The sequence below is a fragment of the Enhydra lutris genome, unplaced genomic scaffold (genome assembly GCF_002288905.1).
Source record: "Enhydra lutris kenyoni isolate GAN:26980312 unplaced genomic scaffold, ASM228890v2 scaffoldscaffold71, whole genome shotgun sequence".
NCBI classification, from domain to species: Eukaryota; Metazoa; Chordata; class Mammalia; order Carnivora; family Mustelidae; genus Enhydra; species Enhydra lutris.
This window is the reverse complement of record NW_019154155.1, coordinates 6,234,992-6,261,486: the sequence shown is the minus strand read 5'-3', so window position 1 is coordinate 6,261,486 and position 26,495 is coordinate 6,234,992. Positions and strand designations below refer to the sequence as shown.

The 26,495-nt window shown below is 34.7% G+C and overlaps 1 protein-coding gene across 2 annotated transcripts in view; it reads left to right on the top strand.

Moving 5' to 3' along the window:
- The window catches only part of LOC111159886 (zinc finger MYM-type containing 2), a 113,654-nt gene that overhangs the window by 46,974 nt on the left and 40,185 nt on the right, over window positions 1-26,495 (top strand). For both annotated transcript variants that reach the window (XM_022522546.1, XM_022522545.1), the window contains 6 exons: window positions 8,427-8,498; window positions 12,382-12,532; window positions 12,993-13,108; window positions 16,936-17,052; window positions 19,188-19,338; window positions 21,713-21,885. In XM_022522546.1, coding sequence (XP_022378254.1) covers window positions 8,427-8,498; window positions 12,382-12,532; window positions 12,993-13,108; window positions 16,936-17,052; window positions 19,188-19,338; window positions 21,713-21,885 — 780 coding nt within the window. The remainder of the gene's footprint in view (window positions 1-8,426; window positions 8,499-12,381; window positions 12,533-12,992; window positions 13,109-16,935; window positions 17,053-19,187; window positions 19,339-21,712; window positions 21,886-26,495) is intronic.

The window sequence follows — 26,495 nt, the reverse complement described above, 5'->3', positions numbered from 1 at the left end:
CTTCCTTCCTTCCTTCCTTCCTTCCTTCCTTCCTTCCTTCCTTCCTTCCTTCCTTCCCTTCTTCTTCTTCTTCTTCTTCTTCTTCTTCTTCTTCTTCTTCTTCTTCTTCTTCTTTTTTAAAAGATTTTATTTATTAGAGAAAGCACTAGCAGAGAGGGAGAAGAGGGGGAGGGAGAAGCAGACTTCCCGCTGAGCAAGGAGCTTGACTTTGGGCTGGATCATAAGACCCTGGGATCTTGACCCGAGGTGAAGGCTGACTCTTAACTGACTGAGCCACCCAGGACTACCTGCTCGTTTCATAGGGAAATTCCATCAGATTTAAAAAGGTAATCTCAGTGCTATTTTAAACCATTCCAGAGCATAAAATGGGAAGAAAATATAACTCATAGTTTTAAAAAACAAATTGTGATAAATATGTATAAAACAAAATTTCCAATTATTTTGAAATATTTTTAAGTATACAGTTGAGTGTCCTATGAAATACAGTCATAATGTGCAGTCATCGTCTCTATGTTTAGAACTTTTTAATGACTGAAACAAACTAACAAGCCAGGAACTCCTCATTTTCTCTTACCTCCCTGGTGCCTGGTAATCTCTAATCTACTTTGTGTCTTTATGAATTTGCCTATTCTAGATATTTCATATACTTGAAGTCATACTTTATCCTTTTGTGTCTGGTTTATTTCACTTAGGATAATGTTTTCAGTTTCATCCGTGTTATAGCATTATTTTTTACTTCTGAATAATATTCATATATAGATCACATTTTGTTTATCCATTAATTGTTACAGGGTGTTTTGGTTGTTTCCAGCCTTTTGGCTAGTGTGAATCATGCTGCAGTGAGCATTGGCATGCAAGTATCAGTTTGAGTCATGGTTTATAGTTCTTCTGGGTATATACCTAAGGTCGATTTGGTTGGTCATAGGCTAGTTTAGCTCTCTTAGGAAATGTAAAACTTTTCTGAAACAACTGTATTGATAATTTTACATTCCTAACAGCAGTACATGAGGTTTCCATTTTCTGTACCTCTTCCTGGCACTTAATTACTTTTTGCTTTTTAACATTTGTTTTTTTATTTTATTTTAATCATCTGAGTAGATGTGAGGTAGTATTTATGGTTTTGATTTGCATTTTTCTGATTACTAATGATGTTGATGTATTTTTTTGTGCTTATGGGTGATTTGTATATTTTCTCTGGAGAAGTATTAATTCTTTGCCCATTTTAAATTGCATTGTTTTTTCCTTTTGTTTTTCAGTTGTAGGGTTTTTTTTTTCCCCCCTCTCAGATTTTATTTATTTATTTGAAGTAGAGTGAGCAAAAGAAAGAGCATGAGCTGGTGGGGGGCAGAGGGAGGGGGAAAAACAGGTTCCCCATTGAGCAGGGAATCCAGTAGGCTCCATCCCAGGACCTGAGCTGAAGGCAGATGCTTAGCCGACTGAGCTACACAGGCGCCCTTAGGAGTTTGTTTTTGTTTTTTTAAATCTGAATATGAACCCTTTCTTTCTTTCTCTCTTTCTTTTTTTTTTTAAGATTTATTTATTCATTTGAGAGAGAGTGAGAGAGTGAGATAGTGTGAGAGTAAGAGAGCGCTGGAGCATGGATGGGGCAGAGACGCAGAGGGAGAGGGAGTCCCAAGCAGACGACACTGAATGCAGAGCTTGAAGCCCCTTGTGGGGCTCAGTTTCAGGACTTGGAGATCACCACCTGAGCCAAAACCAAGAGTTGGCTGGCTGCTTCCCCTACTGTGCCACCTAGATGCTCCTAATCCCTTATTTGATTTATGGTTGCAGATAACGTTTCCCATTTATTGGTTGCTTTTTTACTTTCTTGATAATGTCATTTGATGTACAAAAATTTTAATGTTAAAGTCCAGTTAACCTTTATTCCTTTGTTGATTATGTCTTTGGTGCCATATCTAAGAATTTGTTGCCAAATCAAAGGTTAAGATGACTTATTCCTGTCAGCTTTATGGTTTTAACTGTCACATTTAGATCTTTGGTCCATTTTGAATTAAATTTTTGTTTATGATGTGAGATAGGCAGCCAGCTTAATTCTTTTGTATATGGAAATCGAGTTGTCCCAGTATCATCTGTTGAAGAGAGTGTTGTTCCATGGAATGAACTTGTCATATTTGTAAAATATTATTTGGCCATAGGTGGGTAGGTTTATTTCTGGACTCTCATTTTATATTCCATTGGTCTACATGCCTGTTCTAGTGCAGGTGCCACATTGTTATAACTGTGTCTTTGTAGTAAGTTTTGAAATTAGTTCTTTGTTCTTGAACTTTGATCTTTGTTCTTTGAACTTTATTTTTCTTTAAAGATTGGGTATTCTAGACCCATTCCAATTTTTTGTGAATTTGAGGATCAGCTTTTCCATTTCTCTAGTAAAGATGATTAGAATTTGGATGGTGATTGCACTGATTCTCTAGATTGTTTTGGGTAGTATTGACATTTCAGCAATGTTAAATCTTCCTGTTTGTGAATATGGGATTGTCATCCTTCATTTAGACCTTTAGTAACTTCTCTCAGCAGTTTGTACTTTGCAGCATACAAACCTCCTTCACCTCCTTCAGTATATTTATAAGTATTTTATTCTTTTGAACGCTGTTGTTAATAGAATTGCTTTATGAATTTCCTTTTCAGAGTATACATTGCTAGTATTTAGAAACACAACTGGTAGTTAAGTGTTGATCTTGTACCTGCAACTTATTAGCTCTAGTAGCTTTATTGTGGATCTCTTGGAATTTTCTCCACATAGAGTCATGTCATCTGCAAATAGCAGTGGTTTTCGCTCTTCTTTCCAATTTGAATGCCTTTTATTTCTTTTTCCTCACTGTTCTGGCTAGAATTTTCACCATTTTGTAGACTAGAAGAAGTGGTGAAATTGCGCAGCCATGTTTTGTTTCTGATCTTACAAAGGAAAAACCTTGTGTCTTTGTTGAGTCTGATGTTAGCTGTGGGTTGTTCATATATGGCATTTATTATGTTGAGGTAGTTTTAGTCTTAGTTTGTTGAGTTTTTTTTTTTTTTTTTAACTGTAAACGTGTGTTGGATTTTGTCAAACTTTATCATTTGAGATTATGATGTGGTTTTAACCAACATTGTATTCATGTGTTTTGTTATATTCATTACCTTCTATTGAACCACTCTTGTTTGTGGGATATAATACTTTCAGTATGCTACTGAATATGGTTAACATTTAACATTCTAAATTTTATAACTAATTTGAGGTGATAACTTAATTGGCATTTAAGAAGTCTGCTCCTGTATAGCTCTGCCCGTATTAATGTTATAATAAGTTATATCTTAGATATTGTTTGCATAATAACAGATTTATAGTTGTGTTTTGTGCATTTGGACTTAGAAACCAAAAATATAGCAGTATTGCTTTTTATATTTGCCCATGTAGTTACTTATTCTAAGATCCTTATTTCTTCATTCTGCTGGAGTTACTTTCTAGTTTCCTTTTCATATTGGCATAAATCTTTGACTCTCTTTAGCATTTCTTGTAGAGTAGATCTGGTGGTAACAAATCCTTTCAGTTTTTTATTTAGGTATGTCTTTATTTCTTCATGTTTGGATAATAGCTTTGCCAGATGTAGTATTTTTTTGAAATTTTTTTTTCTTTCAACATTTAACATATGTCATCTTACTGCCTTTTGGCTTCCACGTTCTCTGATGAGAAAATGGTGGAAAATCTTACTGAGGATTCTTTGTACTTGATGAATAGCTTGTCTGTAGCTACATAAGAATATCTGTCTTTCAGCAATTTGATTATAATGTGTTCTCTTGTGTGTCTTTTGAGTTTAATCTTACAAGTTGTTGTGCTTTTCAGCTTTCTAGATTTGTTTCCCATCATCAAATTTACGAAGCTTTCCGTCATTCTTTCTTTTCTTTTTTAAAGACTTTATTTATTTATTTGAAAGAAAAAGAGAGCCAGAGAGAGAGCAGGATCAGGGGGAGGAACAGAGGGAGAGGGAGCAGCAGATTCCCTGTTGAGCAGGGAACCCTGTGCTGGAATCCATCCCAGGACACTGGGATCATGACCTGAGCTGAAGGCAGACACTCAACCGACTGAGGTACTCAGGTGCCCTCAAGCCATTATTTCTTGAAGTAATCATTCTTTGTTCTCTATTCTTCTGGGCCTCTCATAATGCAACTGTTGGTCCGCTTGATCTGTCCTAATAGGTTCCTGAGGCTTTGTTCACTTTTTTTTTTTTTTTCTTTCCTTTCTGCTCTTCAAAGTGTGGTTTCAGTTTGGGCCTTGTTACTGCTGTTGAAAATCCTGACTGTACCAGTTCTCATCTTGAATAGGTAGGTGACAGGGTACCTTGTTATTTCCTGATAGGGTTGAAGTTCAGGCTCCCTGTTTGGCCTTTTCTCACATCATCCTAGTTGGGTTGCTGCAGTGGGGCACTTCACTGCAGCCAGGCCAAAGTAGAGTTGAGGCTCTCCTCTCTCTTGTCCTTTTCTTGTGTGGGTGGAGTTAGTGCCACATTGTTCCTGTGGTGTTTGGATCCAGTAGAGGGGCTATTGACTAAAAGTTTTCTTTCTGTGCCAGTTGTATTTCTCCTATAGCTGTGTCATTTTCTCTTGTTGGCTTCAAGGTTTTTTTCTTTGTCTTTATTTTTATTCAAATTTAATTTTATTTAAAATTTTCAGGAATTCGACTGATAATGTGATTCGTTCAGTTTATCCTCTGGGGTTTGCTCAGCTTCTTTTATCTTCTGCCTAATTTGCAATGTTTCCTCTCCCTTCAGGACTATAGTGACTTTTATTCTTTGTTGAAAGAGGCCAAATAGGGAGCCTGAACTTCTGTATATTTTTTACAGTCCTACAGGTCCCTGAGGCTCTGTTTTTTATTTTTCCCATCCAAGTCTGTTTTCTTTCAGTTCAGTTTGGATTATTTCTCTATTTCCCTTTGATGATTCTTTCCTCTGTCTTCAGTGATTCTTTCCTCTTTCTTACCATTCTGCTCTTGGTTGGGGTTTTCTCTTGTTGTTTGCTAATAATTTTTTTAGAATGGTATTTTGTTGTTTTTTGGGTTTTTGTTTTGTTTTGTTTTTAGTTTCAGAGGTAAAGTGTAGTGATTCATCAGTTACATATAACACCCAGTACTCATTATGTCAAGTGCCCTTCTTAAGGCCTGTTACCCAGTTACTCCATCCCCCACCCACCGTCCCTCCAGCAACCCTCAGTTTGTTTCCTGAAGAGTTACAATGGTTTTAATGTTACAGAAAAATTAAGCAGATAGTATAGAGTTCTCTTTGATGGTCTTTTATTGATACCTTAAATCATTAAGAAAATATTTGTTGCCGTTAATGAATTGGCATTAATGTATTTGTTATTATGTGAAGTCATTACTTTATTCAAATTTCCTTAACTTCTATATAATGTACACTTTCTGATCCTGGATTCCATCTAGTATACCACATTATATCCAGTAATCATGTTACCTTAGGCTAGTCTTGGTTATGACATTTTCTCAGACTTTTTATTGTTTTCGATGACCTTGATAGGTTTTAGGATTTAGGAATATTGTAAGATGCCCCTCTATTGGAATTTGTTTGATGTTTTCTATCATCAGACAGATTGGGGCTATAGGTTTTTAGGAGGAATGTTATAGAGGTGTTTACTTTTTGCACTGCCATTTTCATCACATCACCAGAGTACATCTATCAACATGATTTAAAATGACTGTTGAAGTTGATGTTGCACCTTGCTGCAGTAGCATTTGTCAGGGTTCTCCATTGTAAAGTCTCCACCCCATTTCCATGTTGTACTCCTTTTTTCTTTCTTTCTTTTTGGAGAGTGAGAGTGTGTGTGCCCAGTAGGGGAGAGGAGCAAAGTGTGAGGTGGAGAGAGAATCTCAAGCAGGATCCATGCCCTGTGTCAAGCCTGAGGTGGTGGCCTGAGGTCAGGACCAAAGCTGAAATCAAGAGTCCGCCGGTAACAGACTGAGTCACCCAGGCTTTCCCCTTGTATTCTTGAGAATGAAGTCACTATCTCCTTTAGGGTGGAGTATATAGCTAATTGGAATTTTTCTGCATAAGAGATTTATCTTTTCTCCTTCATTTATTCATTTATTCAGTCACTAATAATAATAGGGGCTCGTGGATATTTTATAATTTTGGGCTATAATAAAATACAGTTTTATTTTCTTGGTCAAAATTTTCCAGCTTTGGCCATTGGGAGCACTTGGCTCCTGTGTTCTTTTGACATATCCCATCCATTGATTTTTAAAATTTCTATTAGTGGGTTTTTTTAGTCCTTGAATTTCCATTCGGTTCATCTTTATATCCTGTTTTTTTTTTTAATATGAATTTGTATTCTTTGTTGAAACATTTTTATCATGGCTGCTTTAAAAATCTGTCATAACTCTAATATCTCTGTTCTTTCATTGTTAGTATCTACTGATTGCTTTTTCCATTTATTTATTTTATTTTATTATTATTATTATTTTTTAGGATTTTATTTATTTATTTGAGAGAGAGCAATAGAAGGGTGAAGGGCAGAGGGAGAAACAGACTCCTCAGTGAGCAGGGAGCCTGATGTGGGACTTGATCCCAGGGCTCCAGGATCATGATCTGAGCTGAAGGCAGATGCTTAACCAACTGAGCCACCTAGTCACCCATCTTTTTCCATTTAAATTGTGGTTTTTCTGGTTTTTGATTTTTTTTTTTTTAAGATTTTATTTAGTTATTTGTCAGAGAGAATGAGTATAGGCAGACAGAGTGGCAGGCAGAGACAGAGGAAGAAGCAGACTCCCTGCTGAGCAAGGGGCCTGATGTGGGACTCGATCCCAGGACGCAGGGATCATGACCTGAGCCGAAGGCAGTCATTCAACCAACTGAGCCACCCAGGCATCCCGGTTTTTGATATTTTTGATAGGATATGATTTTTTTTTTTAATCAAAGCCTGGAAATTTTGGGTATTATGTTATTATATTCTGGATCTTATTTAAACTTTTTGCTTTAGCTGGCTTTATTTGACACTGCTGTGGTAGGGGTAGGAAGGCCTAACCTCAATACTGACAGGTGTAGGTTGAGATCCAGGCTGTCCATTTGGTCTCTCTTGACATCCGTTGAGGTGGGAGGAGCTCCGTGTTAGTGCTGGGTGAGGATAGGAATTCTGGATCCCCTCTGGGCTTTGGCTTACCCACCGTACCTGGGAGGAGTAGGATTACCTCTTTACTGCTCCCCACATAACCTCCACTGACACCAAATGATTCCATTCTAGTGGATTTAGAAAATATTCTTTGTACTATCATTAAATAGAATAAAAATTATTATTTTTTTTTTTTTTTTTTTTTTTTTTTTTAAGATTTTATTTATTTATTTGACAGAGAGAGATCACAAGCAGGTAGAGAGGCAGGCAGAGAGAGAGGAGGGAGCAGGCTCCCTGCTGAGCAGAGAGCCCGATGCGGGGCTCGATCCCAGGACCCTGAGATCATGACCTGAGCCGAAGGCAGCAGCTTAACCCACTGAGCCACCCAGGCACCCCTAGAATAAAAATTATTTTAAAAAGTATTTCTTTTTTCATTCTGTAAAATATTTTCGTGTTTAATTCATATATTGCATGCTTATAATTTACAAGTAAATAAATGGAAACCCATGCATACATTATTACTTGACAAGGGGACACAATCACACATGTTTGGAGACCACTACACAAGATGCTATATTGAATGTCTTTTCCTGTAGTCTGAGGGAAGTAAAACTCTATGGTGATCTTTTCTTAACCCTTGCCCTCCCTTCCCTTTTTGACATTTGTCTCTAACATTTAACTTGGCTGCCATTGTTTATATTCCCGTTGCTGAATTAGTTTCTGGAATATACTGATTCACATAACTAATAATCTAGGTCCTGGCAGTGAAGACTGTATAATACTTAACATTTCTCTTTCAGTATTTCATTTTCCATTTTGACTTTAATGGAAAGCAGGAAGCTTTCTGCAAGGAGTGAAGATGTAAATTCGAATGTGCTGTAAACTGTCATGTGTTCTAAAAAGAGTTTCCAAAGCAGCCCATTTGCCAATAATGAAAACTAACTGCATAATCTTCAAATCACTTAATTTAGAATGCTTTGAGGTACCCTCGTCTGTAATGTGATCTTAGAATACATTGTCATCTAAGAAATAATTTTTGTTGGCTAGGTTTACTTAGAGGCAAGTCAAGTAAGTTTAAGGGTCTGTTTATAATTTGTTACCTGTTATTATTTTATCATTAAATGATTTTTTTTTCTATAGGATAATTGAAATAATAATGGCACTGGGGATAGGACAGATAGGCATTTTTAAAAGTTGGAATGAGTTTGTAAGACACAGACAATTAAGAACCAACTTTTACAGATTGTCTATTTACTTTTCAATTAAGCAGCCTTTAAAAAAATTTTTTTTGAAGTCTTTTAAAATATTTCTTTTAGGTAGGTAGCCATCCAAGCTTCCTGAAGGAGGTTCGAGACCACATGCAGGACTCTTTCTTAATGCAGCCCGAGGTAAGAAGGACTATGGTGGTGGTGAAGCCCTTAACAATCTTATGTACTGCTACTGTAATATGTAACTGAAAAATTGTGTGCATTTTGAAGTATATTAAAATTTATGAACTTAAAATATATCAGATGATTGTTTTCTTATAGGCAAAATTTATTTCATTAAATTTTACATCTATTGTGATATGTTCATTTGCTTTTAGGTATTTTTATTAACAGTTATTTTCAAATAAAAAATTTATTCACAGTACCTTGTGTACAATAGGCATTTACCTAGGATATAAAAGGCCCTCTCTTTTGTGCCTACGTGAAAGATACTAAAAGCCCTTTACTTTGTAAAAATTTCCAAATTAATATTCCTTAATCCAGATGAATACTACATAAAAATGTGAATAATAAATGTATACAATTAATAGTTATAACTGTAGTACAGGAATTAATATTGACATACTACTGCTATATGATTAACCTGTATGCCTTATTCACATTTTAAAACATTAATGTCCCTTGTAGCAAATGAAAAAAAAAAATTACTCCTTGTTTAGGATCCAGTCCTGGATTATAGGTCATTATTTCTTTAAAAATGTTTGTCTCCCTGTCCCCTTCTTCTGAGACCCCAATTCCAGATATATTAGATTTCCTGCTTTTGTCCCATGGTCCCTGTGACTCTATTATTTATTGGTTTTCTTTTTCTTTCTTTCTTTCTTTCTTTCTTTTTTTTTTTTTTGGGTCTTTTAATTTTGTTCATTTTGGAGAGTGCTATTGTATCTTTAATTTTACTAATCTTCTCTCATACACCGTTAGTCCCATATGGTATATTTTATGTCTCAGATCTTGTATTTCCCATCTCTAGAAGTTCTTTCTGGGTCTTTTTTATATGTTCTATTCCTTGCCTCATTATGTTCATGTTTTCCTCAACTGCTTTCTTGAATACATCAGCATATTTATCATAGCTCTTTTAATATTTTTGCCTACTCTTTTCTTAGCTGTCATTTCTAGATCTTGTTTCCACAGCTTGATTTTTAAAAATTTCTATATAATGAGTTATATTATGTTTTGTGGAATGTTTAAAAGCCATTGTTTTTATCTTTTGCGTAGTTTTCTGATTTTTAAAAGTGGGAGGTTAAATCTAGTCTCTGTACTCCACCATGGTTGAGGTTGGAAGTCCTGTCTGCTTTAATCTGAAATAGTTCCTAGTCTTTGTCTTTAATGACTTTAACATTTTTGAATACTACAGGACATTTAGTAGAGTGCCCCTTAATTTCAAGTACATCAAGCTTTTATCTTTTGAGTACCTTCCCATGTGCTTCACTCATTTGGTCAAAATGTAGTAAAAGAGACGTATTACATACAATGTAAAAGAATAAATTAGGGAGAAGTTTTCTTTAAAATCATGTGGTGATTAATTTTGATATTCATATGGAATTGGGTAAAATTTATATATAAGGTACCATTTTTCAATGAATAGACTGAAAATGAGCCAATTTGCCATAAATTCCCCATTATATTTACCTTTACCTCACCAATATCTTAACTTTAATTAGTTATACCTTATTCTTTTTCACCGAATTTGTAAGTGGGTTTATTTTCTCCCATGTCTGCATGGAGAATATAATAATTGTGAATTTGTTACAATTAATTTCATTTTTTAAAAAGTCAGTGTATATTTATAGGATGAATGAAATTTAAATATTTTGATTGTTTACACATGTAACAGAAAACATGGCATGAACAGATATTTCTTTTTTTTGTTTTTTACTAATGTTCTTTCATTAAATGGGTCCTTTTATTTTTGAAGAAGTGGTGGCTGTGAAAGTGGCTGTGTTAAAATATTTTCAATATTAATGATTCTATCTTTCTGATAGTACTTTCTCATTCTCTTCAGATAAAAGTATTTGTCAGTGTGGACCAGTTGCTTAGCTCCTTGTTTACTTGACCCAATTCAACTGGTCTACCTTTTATTGGTACGTCTTAAAACTTACTAATTACTTAACCATTCTGCCAATAAAATTATTGTCAACTTGAAGGATGTTTCTAATAAGTTAAAAAATAAAAACCTAATCCAGGATTAGGTTAGATGGTTGGACTTCATTTATATTGATAAAAAAATTCTTGATGGGTGCTGCTACATGCAGGTCTTGTACAAACATCTACAGAGAGTTGATTGCTTTTTTCTCTTTGTGATCTAATGGCAAGTGTCCTGATATTTTTAGTATTCCTAATTTGTACTGTGGTGCCAGATTTTAAAAATTCTTTTTTCTTTTATTGTTATATTGTTGTGGTTTTTTTTTTTGACTCTTTTCCCATTATAAAAGTTTGAATTATTGTAAGCAGAAAAACAGCATTCTCTCCTCTGCTGTCTTTGTAACACTGGGAAAGTTATAATTAGACTTCATAGGTTTGCAGTTACTCTTTTCTGTTCCTTGTTACCATTCTTTGATTGTTGATCAGTATTTCTTTCTGCAGTCTATGAGAGATTGAAGAATGGGTTGATTTACACTTTGAAAAGTAAAATTTAGGACTTCGTGATGTGGTATTTAAGTAAATGAGGAATAGGCAGATTCCTTGTTTTTTATGGTATCATAAAAAATACTTTTTTATGGTACCAGTTAGGTTTTTTAGTTACTCCTCTATTTGTTGTAGGCTGAGAAAGTTTTTTTTTTTTTTTCTTTTTTTGATGTTGATGGTAGTGATTTGGTTTTGGTTATTTTACCTTTAATTTATTACCTTTATTTTCTAAAATCCTGTGGCGCTCATGAAATTTGTCCATGCAGTTTACCCATTTTATTTTTGGCCTGATTATCATCTTCCCTGACATTTATTAGTCATCCATCCATGGAACATTTTGAGGCCTTTAATATCATATTGTACTAGATGCTGTTGGGTATGACGATGAATAAAATAATCTCAACATCATGTGGAAAGATGGACACAGTTTTGCAATATGACATTTGATATTTGATTTAGTAGCTTTTGATAATTGTACAACCACTCAGAAGAGAGATCAAATACAAGTTGCACTTTCTAAAGACTTGGTTTCCTTTATGTTTGATTTCTAATTGTGACTGTCATGTTTTTAATACAAATACACCAGTTCATCTGCTGTATTTGTATTTTTGTAAGACTGTGTATTTCAGCAATATTGCTTTTGTCTAGTAATTTTCAAAGTGTACCTCCTTTGATCTTATTATTATATATTTTACCTTGTTTCTTTGAATTATGTATTGGCAAGTATTTACTCTTGGCAGAGTATTGACTATTCTTATCTCTTGACTAGTGATTAGCTTTAGTTACTAACCCAAAATCCTTTTAAGTGACATTTTTTTAGTTTAAAAAAATTTACAAGTGGTGTATTATTGTGGTTGAATGAGATTGTAAATGTACTATACATAGGTGGTTAATTGGTTTTAAGAGAAGTTCTAAAAGTTGAGACAACAGCACAGCTCAATGGAAAAAATATTTAACATCAATTTTTTCCTCTGAAGGACTGTAGTCATTTGATTATTAAGTAAGGCTTATACTTGTAGGTCCATTTAATTTATTCTGTCAGATGACAAAGAAGTGTGTCATGATGAACAGAAAACGTGGGCCTTTGATTTTCAGTTTAAACTTTACCTATAGTTGGAGGATTCTCTTAAACTAATTAATAGAGGAAAACCCCTATTTTTTGAAGGAGACTTAGCTGAGATCATTACATTTGTTTGAACCTGATTTAGCTGCATTGTAGTTAACAGTATGCATCCAAATGAAGATTTCTGACCCACTAAACCTGAGTAGAGATTAACAGAATTGTTTTGCAGAGAGAAAAGGTGTACTGAAAATGAAAAATATTATTTTTTCTAATTAAATTATAGTTTTCATAATTATCTTTTTATGTTTCAAATTTTAGAAATATGGAAAACTGACCACTTGTACTGGTTGCCGAACACAGTGCAGGTTTTTTGATATGACTCAGTGTATAGGTCCTAATGGATATATGGAGCCATATTGTTCAACTGCTTGCATGAACAGTCACAAGACAAAATATGCAAAATCACAAAGTAAGTTTCAGGTATTTGGAAAGTTAAAAAACCTTCATAACATGACTAATTTCTTAACTACTCTTTCCCCTTAACTTTGTTTTTATACTTGTTTTTAACTGCGTAAACAATTTTATCTCATTAAACTTTCTTACTGCAGACTTCTTTTAGTAGTTTTGACCATTCCATATTTCTTTGATTTTTCTTTAAGTTATTGGTGAAGTTCTGTCCTTGTCTCCATTCTTAGCTAATGTTTTCCTTCCCAAGATCTAAAATTGAGATTGTTTCATGTATCCATGTTTGTTTTAGAGACATGATGTCAGACTCTTCATAATACTTTTTAAGAGGCAAATAATCTTGGAAATTAATAAAAGAATAGTTTACGGAAGCTTCTGTTAAAAATTCTCAGGTCAATTAAAATTTTGTTCTAGACTTTTAATCACTTTATGAAGAAATCAGATGTGTACCTTTCCTCTCCTAGGTTTGGGAATTATTTGCCATTTTTGTAAGCGAAACTCTTTACCTCAGTATCAAGCCACAATGCCTGATGGGAAACTATATAACTTCTGCAATTCCAGTTGTGTGGCTAAATTTCAGGTTTGTTATTTATTTTGGATAACTTTCACTCCCAATTAAAAAACACATAGAAAATAAACAGTGTAATATGCTTTATCTCTTTTAAATGTGCTAACTTGTATGTAGTTTCTTTTTTTTTTTTTTTAAGATTTTATTTATTCATTTGTCAGAGAGAGAGAGCGCGCGAGAGTGAGCACAAGCAGATAGAGTGGCAGGCAGAGGCCGAGGGAGAAGCAGGCTCCCCGCCGAGCAAGGAGCCCGATGTGGAACTCGATCCCAGGACGCTGGGATCATGACCTGAGCCGAAGGCAGCGGCTTAACCCACTGAGCCACCCAGGCGTCCCTGTATGTAGTTTCTTGAAGGTGAAATTGCAGGGTAGAGATTATAGAGTCATAGTAGTAGACATAGCTGCAGCAGTTTACCACTTAGCATGGATAATCTAATTGGCTTTTTAATTGTTTATGTTAGAAACTTGAAGGAAAATAAATTTTAGTATAATTAAGCTCAGTCCCTGATGTGTTCTTAGTTGATGGTTTCAATAACGTGACTTTTGGGCGCCTGGGTGGCTCAGTGGGTTAAGCCTCTGCCTTTGGCTCAGGTCATGATCTCAGGGTCCTGGGATCGAGTCCTGCATCGGGCTCTCTGCTCAGCAGGGAGCCTTCTTCCCCCGCCTTCTCTCTGCCTGCCTTTCTGCCTACTTGTGATCTCTGTCAAATAAATAAAATCTTAAAAAAAAAAAACAATGTGACTTTTTTTTTTTTTTTAAAGATTTTATTTATTTATTTGAGAGAGAGACAGTGAGAGAGAGCATGAGTGAGGAGAAGGTCAGAGAGAGGCAGACTCCCCGCGGAGCTGGGAGCCTGACGCGGGACTCGATCCCAGGACTCCAGGATCATGACCTGAGCTGAAGGCAGTCGTCCAACCAACTGAGCCACCCAGGCGTCCCAAATAATGTGACTTTTAAGGGGAATTCTGTTTTATGATAAATAGTTGAAGGACATGGGTTTATTTAGCCTGGAAGTGATGAGCATAAATGTTTTCTTCATATATTAGAAATATACCATGTAAAATGGGGATGGGACTTGTTATAGTGGACCCTAATTTAATAGAAGATCAGTTTAGGGAGACATTTTTCATTTTCGTAAATGTAAAGAACTTTCTGACAGTTCTTCAAAGTTGGATTATGGATAATCTCAGAAGGTAGTATTAATGGGAAGTGTTCAAATGTAAACTCACTGTCTACTTGTAAGGAATAGTTGAAAAGGGAATTTAGCATTAGTTAAGTGGTACAAGTGGGTAGCTTTACCTTGCTGTAGGTGAATATTTTGAGGTACTCTGTTTCAAACCGGTACAAAAAGCGATGCTTCATGATAATCTTCCAGCAGTTCTACAATGCTACAGACACTGTGTTCTGTGTTACTTAAATTGAAAATGCAGTTAAGTATGTTAGAGTAGTTAAAACCATTACTAGCATTTAAATTGAGGTGGTTTTTAATTCAGCCGGGTGAATGTTGTTTTTATTAATAAGTTATATTCTTGACTGAGTTTAGGTAATAAGCCATTTTCAAGACTAAACTTTTATTTTGGAAGTTGGGATCATGGTCCTTGAATACATCCTTAGAGTGGGAAATACTTCTGACTTGTTGGTTTTTCTTAAACCAGAAGTTAAGGAGTAAGGATTAATTAGATGAGAGAGCAACAGAGTCTTTGGCATGCTGCTTCTCAGGTTTCAACTTTATTTTATTTTATTTTTTAATTTTATTTATTTATTTGACAGACAGAGATCACAAGTAGGCAGAGAGGCAGGCAGAGAGAGAGAGGAAGGGAAGCAGGCTCCCTGCTGAGCAGAGAGCCCGATGCAGGGCTCAATCCCAGGACCCTGGGATCACGACCTGAGCCGAAGGCAGCGGCCTTAATCCACTGAGCCACCCAGGCGCCCCTCAACTTTATTTTTGATGTTGGTAAACTGAAATGTTAATAGAAAACGTTTTAACTACTTTTTAAAATTTAACTGAAACTTGTATTACCCATGATTTGAAGGAACAATTTGTATATGTACATTGTATATTTTAAAGAAACACTTAATATACACTCTTACTTCTGGGGAATGTATCCAGATTAAGTGTTGGCAGCCTTATCACTGTAACTCTGCATAAAAATGATACAAAGAATAGAAAAGCAGTATTTTTTCCCTTTCTCTTTATCTTAAAGTGCACCATAGATTTTGAACTTTATGTTTTCATTAGATGATGTTCCCATTTCAAAATAAGGTAATAGGATAGTATTCAATGGACTGTTTTTTTTTTTTTTTTTTTTTTTTAAAGATTTTATTTATTTATTTGACAGAGAGAGATCACAAGTAGGCAGACAGGCAGGCAGAGAGAGAGGAAGGGAAGCAGGCTCCCCGCTGAGCAGAGAGACCGATGTGGGACTCGATCCCAGGACCCTGAGATCATGACCTGAGCCGAAGGCAGCGGCTTAACCCACTGAGCCACCCAGGCGCCCCTGTTTTGTTTTTTTTTTAAACATTAAGGGCACAGTTGCTGGTTTTTTTTTTTTTTAATTTTTTAAGATTTTATTTATTTATTTGACAGAGATCACAAGTAGGCAGAGGCAGGCAGAGAGAGAGAGGGAAGCAGGCTCCCTGCTGAGCAGAGAGCCCGATGTGGGGCTTGATCCCAGGTCCCTGAGACCATGACCTGAGCCACCCAGGGCACCCCACAGTTGCTGGTTTTTATCTAAAAAGTTTATTCACCTAATAGTTATTATCTTAAATCTGCATATTTTCTTTAACAGATTTTAATTGTGTTATATGATGTATGCGAAAATTTTAAAAAATAAGTGTTTTTTTTGTATATTTTTTTCCAGTCTTCATTGCCACCCTGAAAAAATTTTTAACTTTCATACATTCAGAAAATTATATGTAATGTTTAATATATATTAGAGAATGATAATTAAATATCAGTATACTCACCACTCAGGTTAGAAATTAGAACAAAACGTTTTTTTAAACAATAGATTTATTTTAGAGAGAGAGATAGCATGCCAGGCAGGGAAGCTGGGGGTACGTGGATGTGTGTGCATATGTGTGGCGGGTGTGGGGCACGGGCAGAGGGATAGGGAAAGAGAGACTCTCAAGCCAACTCCCTGCTGAGGCAGAGTGCTGTGGGAGGCTCAATCCTACAACTCTTTTGAGATCATGGCCTGAGCAGAACAACTGACTGAGCCACCCAGGTGCCCTTAGAACAAAACTTTTTAAGTCCATATATGCTTATATCTTTTCCTATTCTGTAAATTGTTTTAACTTTTTAAAATGTAATAAAACTAAGATTATTGGTATCCATTCCAGTCTGTAAATTTTTTTTCTGCTAACTTTATAAAATACCAGTTTTAAAAAGTATAGGCTGTTTTCACTGGTGGACTTGGAATTAAAATGATAGCAATATTGCACATGGGACAAATTACCATTTAAAATAGCTATTGTAGAGAAATAGGAGCCAGGTTTTTAAAAAATATTTAGATACTAGTTCAGAAGCCAGGTAACCTTAACTATTATTTGCTTAAGTTTTTTTAAAGATTAAAAAAATCATATTTGAGCTGTATGATTTTTTTTCCTTTTTCATGTTATTTAAAAGTAAGTAGTAGTAATCCTGAATAAAAAAATGAATTTTAATTTTGTAAAACTTAGTGTACTAGTAATTTTTAAAGACAAAATTCAGAAATACAACTTTATGTGTTAAGGAAATATTTAAGCAAGAAACATGCTATTTTCTAGACCTAATATTTAACAGTAGTTACAAATAAAAATTCTAAAATCTTTATCTGTATGTTTTGTTCTTTGTTTTAGGCTCTAAGTATGCAGTCGTCTTCAAATGGTCAGTTTGTAGCTCCAAGTGATATACAGTTGAAATGCAACTATTGCAAAAATTCCTTTTGTTCAAAGCCAGAAATCCTGGAATGGGAGGCAAGTCCTGTTTTGTTACGTATGTTATCTTGCTTAAATGAGAGTCTAGTAAAATAATAATGGTGTTTCCATTTGAAGACCTATTTCTTAGTGGATAAGGATTAGTTCTTCAGATTCTGTGATGATTAAATTATTTACTTTTGTGGGAAGAGCATCAACAAAGGATCTATTTATTGAAGTCATATTCTCTTTACATTTTATTTGTAATAGTGTATAGGATGTTACTTTGTTTAGCTACGTACTTGGAGCTTCTGTTTGTACTGTCTTTTTCCATTTTACCCCCATCCTTATAAATATTATCTGAACTGTAATATTTTGTGTTGTCTGCTTCCTGTACAAATTATAATTTTTTTAGTCATTTACAGTGTTGTCATTTAACATTTTATAATTGTTTTAAGAATTCTAATATAAATTTATTTTATTTTCCCTTTCTCATCACTCTTGCCTTCATCAGTTTATTAATTTACTTTGCCATATATTTTTGTCATCAGCAACACCTGATCATTATTTTTTGTTTAAATAAGGGAGCAGTGATGGATGAATGCATGGACGGATGGATGGATGGACAGACAGGTGGACCTGGTGAACATTGCTTTCGTGATCAGTGTTCATCTTTGGCCATTCTTTCTTTTCACCTTTTTTGAGGGTGTGGAATATCTAATAAAATGGTTTACAAGACATAGTACTAATAGTAGATTGCTCTTGAACTAAAACTTGTTAGTGGCTATTGGTAAGTCACTCAGTAGCTGAGTCCTAGAAGAAAGGTGATAACCAGAATCTGACTAATGATTTCTAAAGTACTTTGGAAATCTGAAATTTCACTATTTTAACACTTTGGTGCCTAGAAAATTTAGTTTGCTATTTTGTTTGGTGCTTTCTCAAGAGTATTTAAACCAATTATTCTCGGAGACCTGTTGGCACCAAGTGATGGTTTTTAGTGACTAACTCCCTCCTTAAATCATAGCAGGAAAAATGTTGAAGGCTTAGTAAGAATAAAGAAATGGTAGAGAATGAGGAGAGAAATCCACAACCAAGTATAGAGAATAAAGTTACATAGGAAATAAAGATCCTGCCTAGGTTAAATTTTTATAATACTAGATAAAATTGAGTTCCTTTCTACCCTTTCCACGTTAGTGCTACCTGGCTTTTGTAGTCTTGGTGTTGCTTTTATTTACATGGAGGTTAAGTGTTAGAAGGAGTTAAGAAACACTGTCTATCAAACTGAAGGAGAGTAGAGCGTGTCACTTAGGCGATTGAGAATTCTGGGGCCTCTTTCTTCTCATTCCATGGTTAGTAGTTGTGTTTTCTTTGCTGCTGTTTTTCCTCTTGTAAGTTATATGTCCAAGATGGGGCAATTTTCCATTGATTGCCTTATTACTTGAGTTGCTTCCTAGACTTTCACCTTCCTTGTGTTGGTCTTCAGCTATCTTTGCCACATGTTGGATAAATGGATTAGACCCAGTCTGTGTCCTCCGTAGTAACAGAGGGGAAAAGGTGCTCTCTGGGAATTACAACTGTTTGTGTTTGGCTGGTTTCTGAAAAGTAGCTCTATTGTAGGTTTGGGGCCAGGAGAAATGACTGAATAATCCTAACCTGGCTCCATTCAAGGGAACCACCTCAGTCTAAAGTTTAGCAGCACACTTTATGATGGTCCCAAATTGAATACTTTATCCATAATAAGTCTGTTACTATTAGCGGCATTAGGAATGTGATTGAGTCTCCTTAACTATACTCAACAAAGAATATTTCTTTTTGAGTGAAACTGATGTTAATGTCATATTTCTCATCTTTTTGTAGTTTACCCATGTTGTATCTTCCACTGTTTTTTTCCCAAGTCTCCAGTTCCCTTAGCAACACCAGACAGCCATCTTGTTCTAGTGATACTTTTACAATTTCACTGATTAATTTTGGGGTAGTTAATGGTATTGAATTTTGTGGAGTTTTTTCTAAATATAGCAGTGAATTAGTTAAATTAGCTGTTTATGGCTTATAGAAAATGTATCCCCAAGGACTATCAATCACATTAACTAGGTAAATGATTTAACTTTGTTTCTGTAAAAGTGGCTTGTGTATTTCTTAAATTTGTTTTTGAGGTGGTTGTCATATACTTACCAAGGTTCCCATTGTGCATTTAGAACAAAGTGCATCAGTTCTGCAGCAAAACTTGTTCAGATGACTATAAGAAGTTGCATTGCATAGTTACATATTGCGAATACTGTCAAGAGGAGAAGACTCTTCATGAAACAGTAAATTTCTCTGGCGTTAAGAGACCTTTCTGTAGTGAAGGCAAGTGTATATACAGTGTTGTTCATAATTTTTATTAATATTTAATGTTAATTTTTTGCCAAAATATTTTCAAAATATATAACTACATATGTCCAGAGTAGCTGTACAATTTTAGTGTAGCCAAACAAAAAAAAAAAAAATTGAATTTGATTTTTTTCCCTCACTTGTTTTGTTATTTTAATTTGTAAACCTCTGGGCCTCACGGTGTTTTATCTCTAAAAATTTAATAATCTTTTTTCCCGTTAAAAAGAATGTTTGAAAATAAAAGTATTATAATATGTCATTTCTAAACATAGAGATTGTTATCTGAAAGTTGATTTTCCAAGTGGATTAGAATTATTTTCCACTGGGTTCATTTCCTTGCCCAGCTCTGTGCCTCACCTACAAAGGTTTTCAGTATACCAGAAAGAAAGTCATAAGTGTGGCATTACTACAATGGGAAAATAGTTTTAGATTTTTAATTTGGGATGCCAGGCAAACACTGGCTCTTGTTATTGTATATTCAAGAATTCTTTACATCTTTTCATCTACACTTTTGCTGCTCTGGTACTAGGCAGCTGATTATAGAAATGAACACCTGTTCTTATTCTAATTCTCCAGAGATAGGTACCAGGATTGTAACTATGGGTTTGGGGCTCTTGTTGTGCTTACTTTTCCCCAACTGTCACATTCTTGGTCTAAGCTGACTTTCAGTTTCTATTTCTTTGGCCCTAGGCACTGAACTCTTCCAGCTTTTTTTATCCCACTATCCTCATCTGTTGTTTTCCTGTTAGTTTCCCTCCCACCCGCCCACTCCCCATTCACTTTTTAAATGGATTTCTGCTGCTGGTTAGGGGCAAGAAAAAGGTTGAAAAATCCTAAATGCCGGCAATATTGAATGACCGAAAACTCAAGATTATCAGTCCATTCAGTTAATGCCTTTGTCTAATACATTATACATTTCACATATAAGGTTATGTATATGAGAGAGGGTACTGCTTATAAAACAAGGCATTCCTGTTTTTATAGGTTTAATTGAGTACATTTCACCTGATGCGAAAGATAACTATGTTTCCTGTTAAGGTCATAGCTATGATGAAAAGTGACATAGTGTTTCATTGAAAAGATTGATTCTCAGTTAATTTAACTCAACACCTGAATTTTTATTCAGTGAGAATCTTTGTGATTCATAAGACTGAAAATATTGGTGTTGATGGCTGACACACCTATCCATGATCTTGCACCATTTAGATTATATGGATTTTACTAAATGGACAAGTAGCAGCAAATAGAGAATTGACATATAAAAGTATAATTTTCATTTGGAAGGAGTTACATCTTGAGGCAATAAAAGCTTAAAAAGGATGTATGTCTTTTTCCTGTTTAGTAATATATTTTGTGTTTTCTCTAACTGTTCCTGGTTCTCTCCTGGAACTTGGCAGAAATAATAAAACATGTAACACCTAGTACTACTATCAAAATCTAATTAGAAAGAAAAAGCTTTAATAAAGGTAAAAGGTAAAATATGAAAAAGGTTTTTAAATACATTTCATGATAACAGAAAAGAAGTCAGAGGGCAGTATTTAAATAATTGCCAAAAAAGTGATAGAAAACAGTTACAATTTGAGTTCACAGATAGGAAAGGTTATTTAAAACCAGGTTCAGTAGGGTTTGCAGAGGAGATATAATTTGAACTCCTTATTAATGAGTGGGTAGGATTGCAGTAGATACAAGTGCAAGGTCATTCTTATGTGGTACAGCATGAGTAAAAAGTATGGAAGCTTATATAATTCATAGAGATAGTGTAGAGATTAAGGTTGATATGTAAAAACAATGCATTCATTATAGTAGATAAAATAAATATTTTATTAAAAGAATAACAAAACATTTTCTCTGAACAAGTCAATAAACCCAAGGAACATGTTTTGCTTCCCTGAAGGTTCATGTAGGACAGAGAAAGATAAGGCTAGAAAATTTGGATAAAATGCCTACTTATTTGAGAACATCTTCAAGTTTTACTTAGTGCTTCTCAACAGTCTACACTGTTTCATTTCTCTAATCTTTATTTGTGGTGTATTTACTGTGTGATACTTTGGCAAGATTATATTTAAATAGAGCACACAAAATAGTTATGAGATGTTACTAGATTTGAAAGTCTTAGAACATTATTTGAACACACATGAGATCTAATAAAATATTCCAAGTTGTGTTCCAGGATTTACAGGTTGCTGATTATAGTAGATTTCAGTTTTGATCAGAAAAAGAGAACTTTATATGTGAACTTAGAGACACTTCATAAAGCTAATGATTAATTTGACTTTTATAAGCTGTTTCTCACTTCATAGATAGTTTTTGATATTTTTTTGTTTTAATATTAAAACCTTATATTTTTCAGGCTGCAAACTATTGTATAAACAGGATTTTGCACGACGTTTAGGATTGAGATGTGTTACTTGCAACTATTGCTCTCAACTCTGTAAGAAGGGAGCAACTAAAGAACTTGATGGTGTTGTGAGAGATTTCTGTAGTGAAGACTGCTGTAAGAAATTTCAGGATTGGTATTACAAGGCGAGTAACTAAAATTTTTTATTATAGCAACTGCTTTATCCAGTCTTTAATAAAATATTATAGTTACTATCATTATAAATATGGTAACTTATTTATTTTTAAAATGTACATACATTAAGCCCTGTCCAGATTATAGAATTTATTAAAATTTTTGTCATTTCAGAAGTTTTTCTGTACAACTTGAAGTAGTATTTTTACTTGTTTTATAACTTAGCTGTTACCCAAAACTGGATATATCTTTATTTTCAGCAATATAGTTTAACAAAATGGATTATTTTTCTAAAATTTATGTATTTATTTCACCAAATAAAAATAGACCGCTTTATCAGTGTTGAACATTAGCAGGTAATTGTTTTAGACACTCGGGATGTGTTTTAAAAAACTGTGTTCTTGGGGCGCCTGGGTGGCTCAGTGGGTTAAAGCCTCTGCCTTCGGCTCAGGTCATGATCTCAGGGTCCTGGGATCGAGCCCCAGTTGGGCGCTCTGCTCAGCGGGGAGCCTGCTTCATCCTCTCTCTCTCTCTCTCTCTCTCTGCCTGCCTCTCTGCCTACTTGTGATCTCTCTCTCTGTCAAATAAATAAATAAAATCTTAAAAAAAAACTGTGTTCTTTTTTATCTTTATAATTATGGATCTTTGGAGAGTTTCAAATTGAAAAGACTTTATGGATAGAGACCAAAAATATTTAATTTAAAAATAAATGTGCGTGTTTATGTTTCTTCTTATAATCTACTTAGAAAAGATAAATCACTGTTTTGTCCATTGCATTGGTTTTTGTTTTGTTTTGTTTTTTTAAGAAAAATTAGTGTAAATTTGGGCTTTGTTATTACCCAAGAAAAAGTTATTAGTTCATATGCCCATAACATGGAAAACCATTTTAATGTTAAAACTTAATTATGCTTGTACTTCTAAAGCATGTGAAGATGACATCATCCTAACTTTAAAACTGAAATATTGCTAAAATGAAACAAAAGGGTAATAAAATGGTTGAAATATGTAGAATATTACTTAGTTCACTTAATGAAAGTGATTAGTATTGATATTATTTAGGAGAATTATGAGAATTCTTGGTGTAGTTCTTGAATGTCTACAGCTCCACATATCAAGTAACATTTTTTAAATTACAAGGAAGATGCTTTCCAAGTTGAAGGAGGTTGTAGAGGCTAAGAGTTTTGGTGCAGTTCTAAAATTACTTCATTATTTTACTGTTGATTGTGACTAATTTGTCTTTACCATTAGGGGTTCCTGGGTGGCTCATTTGGTTAAGCATCCAGCTCTTTATTTCAGCTCAGGTGAGGATCTCAGTGTCATGAGGCTCCAAGCTCAGCACTGGAGTCAGCTTGAGATTCTATCTCCTCTGCCTCTCCCCGCTCCCCTGCTCAAGCTCTCTGTCTCTAAAATAAATAAAAAAGTTAAAAAAAAAAAATCTTAAAATTGAGGTTCAAATTTTAGAAACACACAGGACAAACATACTAACACCCTCTAACATGCATTTGTTTTTATTAGTCTAATCCAACCTTTTGTTCTATTGAAGAGAGTGACAATTTCGGGAAATCATTCAAAATGTACTTGAATAGCTTTAAAAGCTCAGTTTTGTTTAACACACACACTCTCCCCTGTTGGGGAGGTTTTATTTTTGAACATTTGTTTTGGTTTCAAAACAGTAAAGGTATTTAGTGGCTACATTATAAAGATGGGAAAATTCCATTTTATTCTTACCATCGGTTACCCTTTTGATCATTTATTTTATAGTTTGAGAGTCAAAAATTGTTAACCATATGATAAGTATGACTTTCCTGTCATTTTATTGCACAGATTTAGGCCTCATTATGTAATTGTGAATCCAAACCTTTAATATTTTAAAAACCTTTTTGGATGATTTTGTTTTTTTCCACAGAACATTGAATGTACTTCTCTTTCTTTGAATGAATTCTTCTTGTTTTCTTTTATATTACTTAAAATAGAGAGGTTTTTTGGGTTTTTTTGTTTTTTTTGTTTATTCTTTTTTGGGGAAGCATAGAAGTGTTCTTTGGCAAAAGACCACATTATTGTAGATGTTGCCATTTTGTTCCATTTTGCTATTTTTTTGTAAAGGATACTGATGTCTAATGTTTTTATTTATGCAGTGTTTCAGTGATGAAATTTTGATGAGGCAGTGCATTTCAGAAATGTATACCAACCTGTTACTTAAATAACCAGTTGTAATTATGTGTTGGTTTAAAGTCAATGTTTTGTACACCAAACACATTTTTTTATTATTCCTTATTTTAAACCCAACAAATGTTTGTATAATACTCACAATAGCATTATTACATACTATACTAACCTGAGGAGTAAAAGTAAGAGCCTTTTTATCATAATGGTAGGAACTTATAAAGCAAGTAATGATGATTTTTCTATGAGCAATAGGAATACCACCATTGGGATGAAGAGTTGACCCTCCTTATTCAGCATGGGCTTCTCTGTGGTGGCAACCAACACGATTAATAATCAAGGAATAACTTTGTTCCGTGTGCTTTCTACTTGAGTCAAATTGTATATTATTTTCTTTCTTTTTTTTTTTAAAAGATTTTATTTATTTATTTGACACAGAGAGAGAGATGCGCAAGTAGGCAGAGCAGCAGACGGTGGGTGGGGGAGAAGGCTCCCTGCTGAGCAGAGAGCCTCATGCGGGGCTTGATTCTAGGACCCTGCGATCATGATTTGAGCCGAAGGCTGAGGCTTACCACTGAGCCAGTCAGGCACCCCAAATTGTATATTCTTGTACCTCTTATCAGTCTCTTCTGTTTACTGCTACCATCCTGTCATCATCTTGAAAATGTAGTAACTTGTGTCCCAAACCAAATTACGATTTTTTTTTGACCTTTCCTCTTGTACTTTTTAAATTTAAGAACTCAAAAGTTGTAGATTTCGGTTCATTATAAATGTGACCTTTAGTAGTCAGTCCAGCTTTTATTAGAAAAATAATCTTAGATGTGCATTTTATAATTAGGTTTATGACTCATTTTAATTTTCGTGAAGGGTTAATTTTAGTAAGGGTATAAGGCCTTTGTCTAAATTCTTTTTCTTTTCTCTTTCTCTCTCTCTCTCTTTTTTTTTTTTTTTTTGCATGTGGATGTCCATTTGTCCCAGCACCATTTATTGAAAAGTCTGTCTTTTTGTCTTGTGTTGCTTCTGCTCCTTTGTCAGAGATCAGTTGACTGTATTTGTGTAGGTCTCTTTCTGGGCTTTCTCTTCTGTTCCGCTGAAGTGTTTGCCAGCACCACATGTCTTTTTTTTTTTTTTTTAAGATTTATTTATTTATTTGTATGAGAGAGAGAGAGAGAGAGAGAGAGAGAGAGCGCAAGCGCGCAGGTGGGCTGTCAGGCAGGCGGGCGGGCGATGGAACGCCCACGCAAACCAGGGGAGTGGCAGGCAGAGGGAGAAGCCTGCTCCCCGTTGAGCAAGGAGCCAGATGTGGGAGTGATCCCAGAATCCTGGGATCATGATCTGAGTGAAGGCAGATGCTTAACTGACTGAACCACCCAGGCGTCCCAGAAAAATAATTTTTTTAAAACAGTGCCTCATCAGGGAAACTTTAAAAACAACAGGTAGCCAGTTGTTAATTTCACCTTTAGTCATGAGCTTTTGCTTCCTAACCAGAGGAGCACATACATTGTTTTTTTCTACACTCCTATCTTTGTGCCTCAATTTCAGAGACTAACTGTAGTATAAATAACTTTACATTTTTATTTATTTAAATTAAAATTTAAATATTTATAATTGTACTTCAACATTTTTAGCTTTTATTTCTTTTACTTGACAAGATGTTTTGAATGATCTGTGTTTTTTGGTTTATATAATGGTTTGCATTTGGATTTAAATAGAGGTTTATTAAATACTGTCTTTTCTAAATTGGAATACAAAATCTGTTGAAATAAATGCAACCAGAAAATGTTGAGAATAAAGTTAATGTTTTTTTCTTCTCCCAAATTGTTCTTTAGAAAGAAGTAGATTTTACTATTCCTCAAAATAAATGTTTCCAGGCATAATGTGAAACCATGTGGGAGGATAGTTCTTTTGATCTCTGTAAGTTTTAAATTTTAGGAGGAAAAGGGGTTAGTATTGTAATGGAATAATAGCTAGGCATTTGATAATGTGAAGTTAATTCAAAAGACCTGTTTCTCCAGAATATTTCATAGTAATTCTTCATAGAACTAATAATCTTTTCTTGAATGTTATTACTTCAAATTATAGTTTTTTTTTGTTTTTAAAGATTTATTTATTTATTTGTCAGGGAGAGTGAGCACAGGCAGACTGAGTGGCAGGCGGAGGCAGAGGGAAAAGCAGACTCCCTGCTGAGCAAGGAGCCCGATGTGACTTGAACCCAGGATGCTGGGATCATGACCTGAGCCGAAGGCAGCCGCTTAACTAACTGAGCCACCCAGGCATCCCAAATTATAGTTTTGTTTTTTTTTTTTTAATATTTTATTTATTTATTTGACAGACAGAGATCACAAGTAGGCAGAGAGGCAGGCAGAGAGAGAGGAGGAAGCAGGCTCCCCGCTGAGCAGAGAGCCGGATGCGGGGCTCAATCCCAGAACCCTGGGATCATGACCTGAGCCAAAGGCAG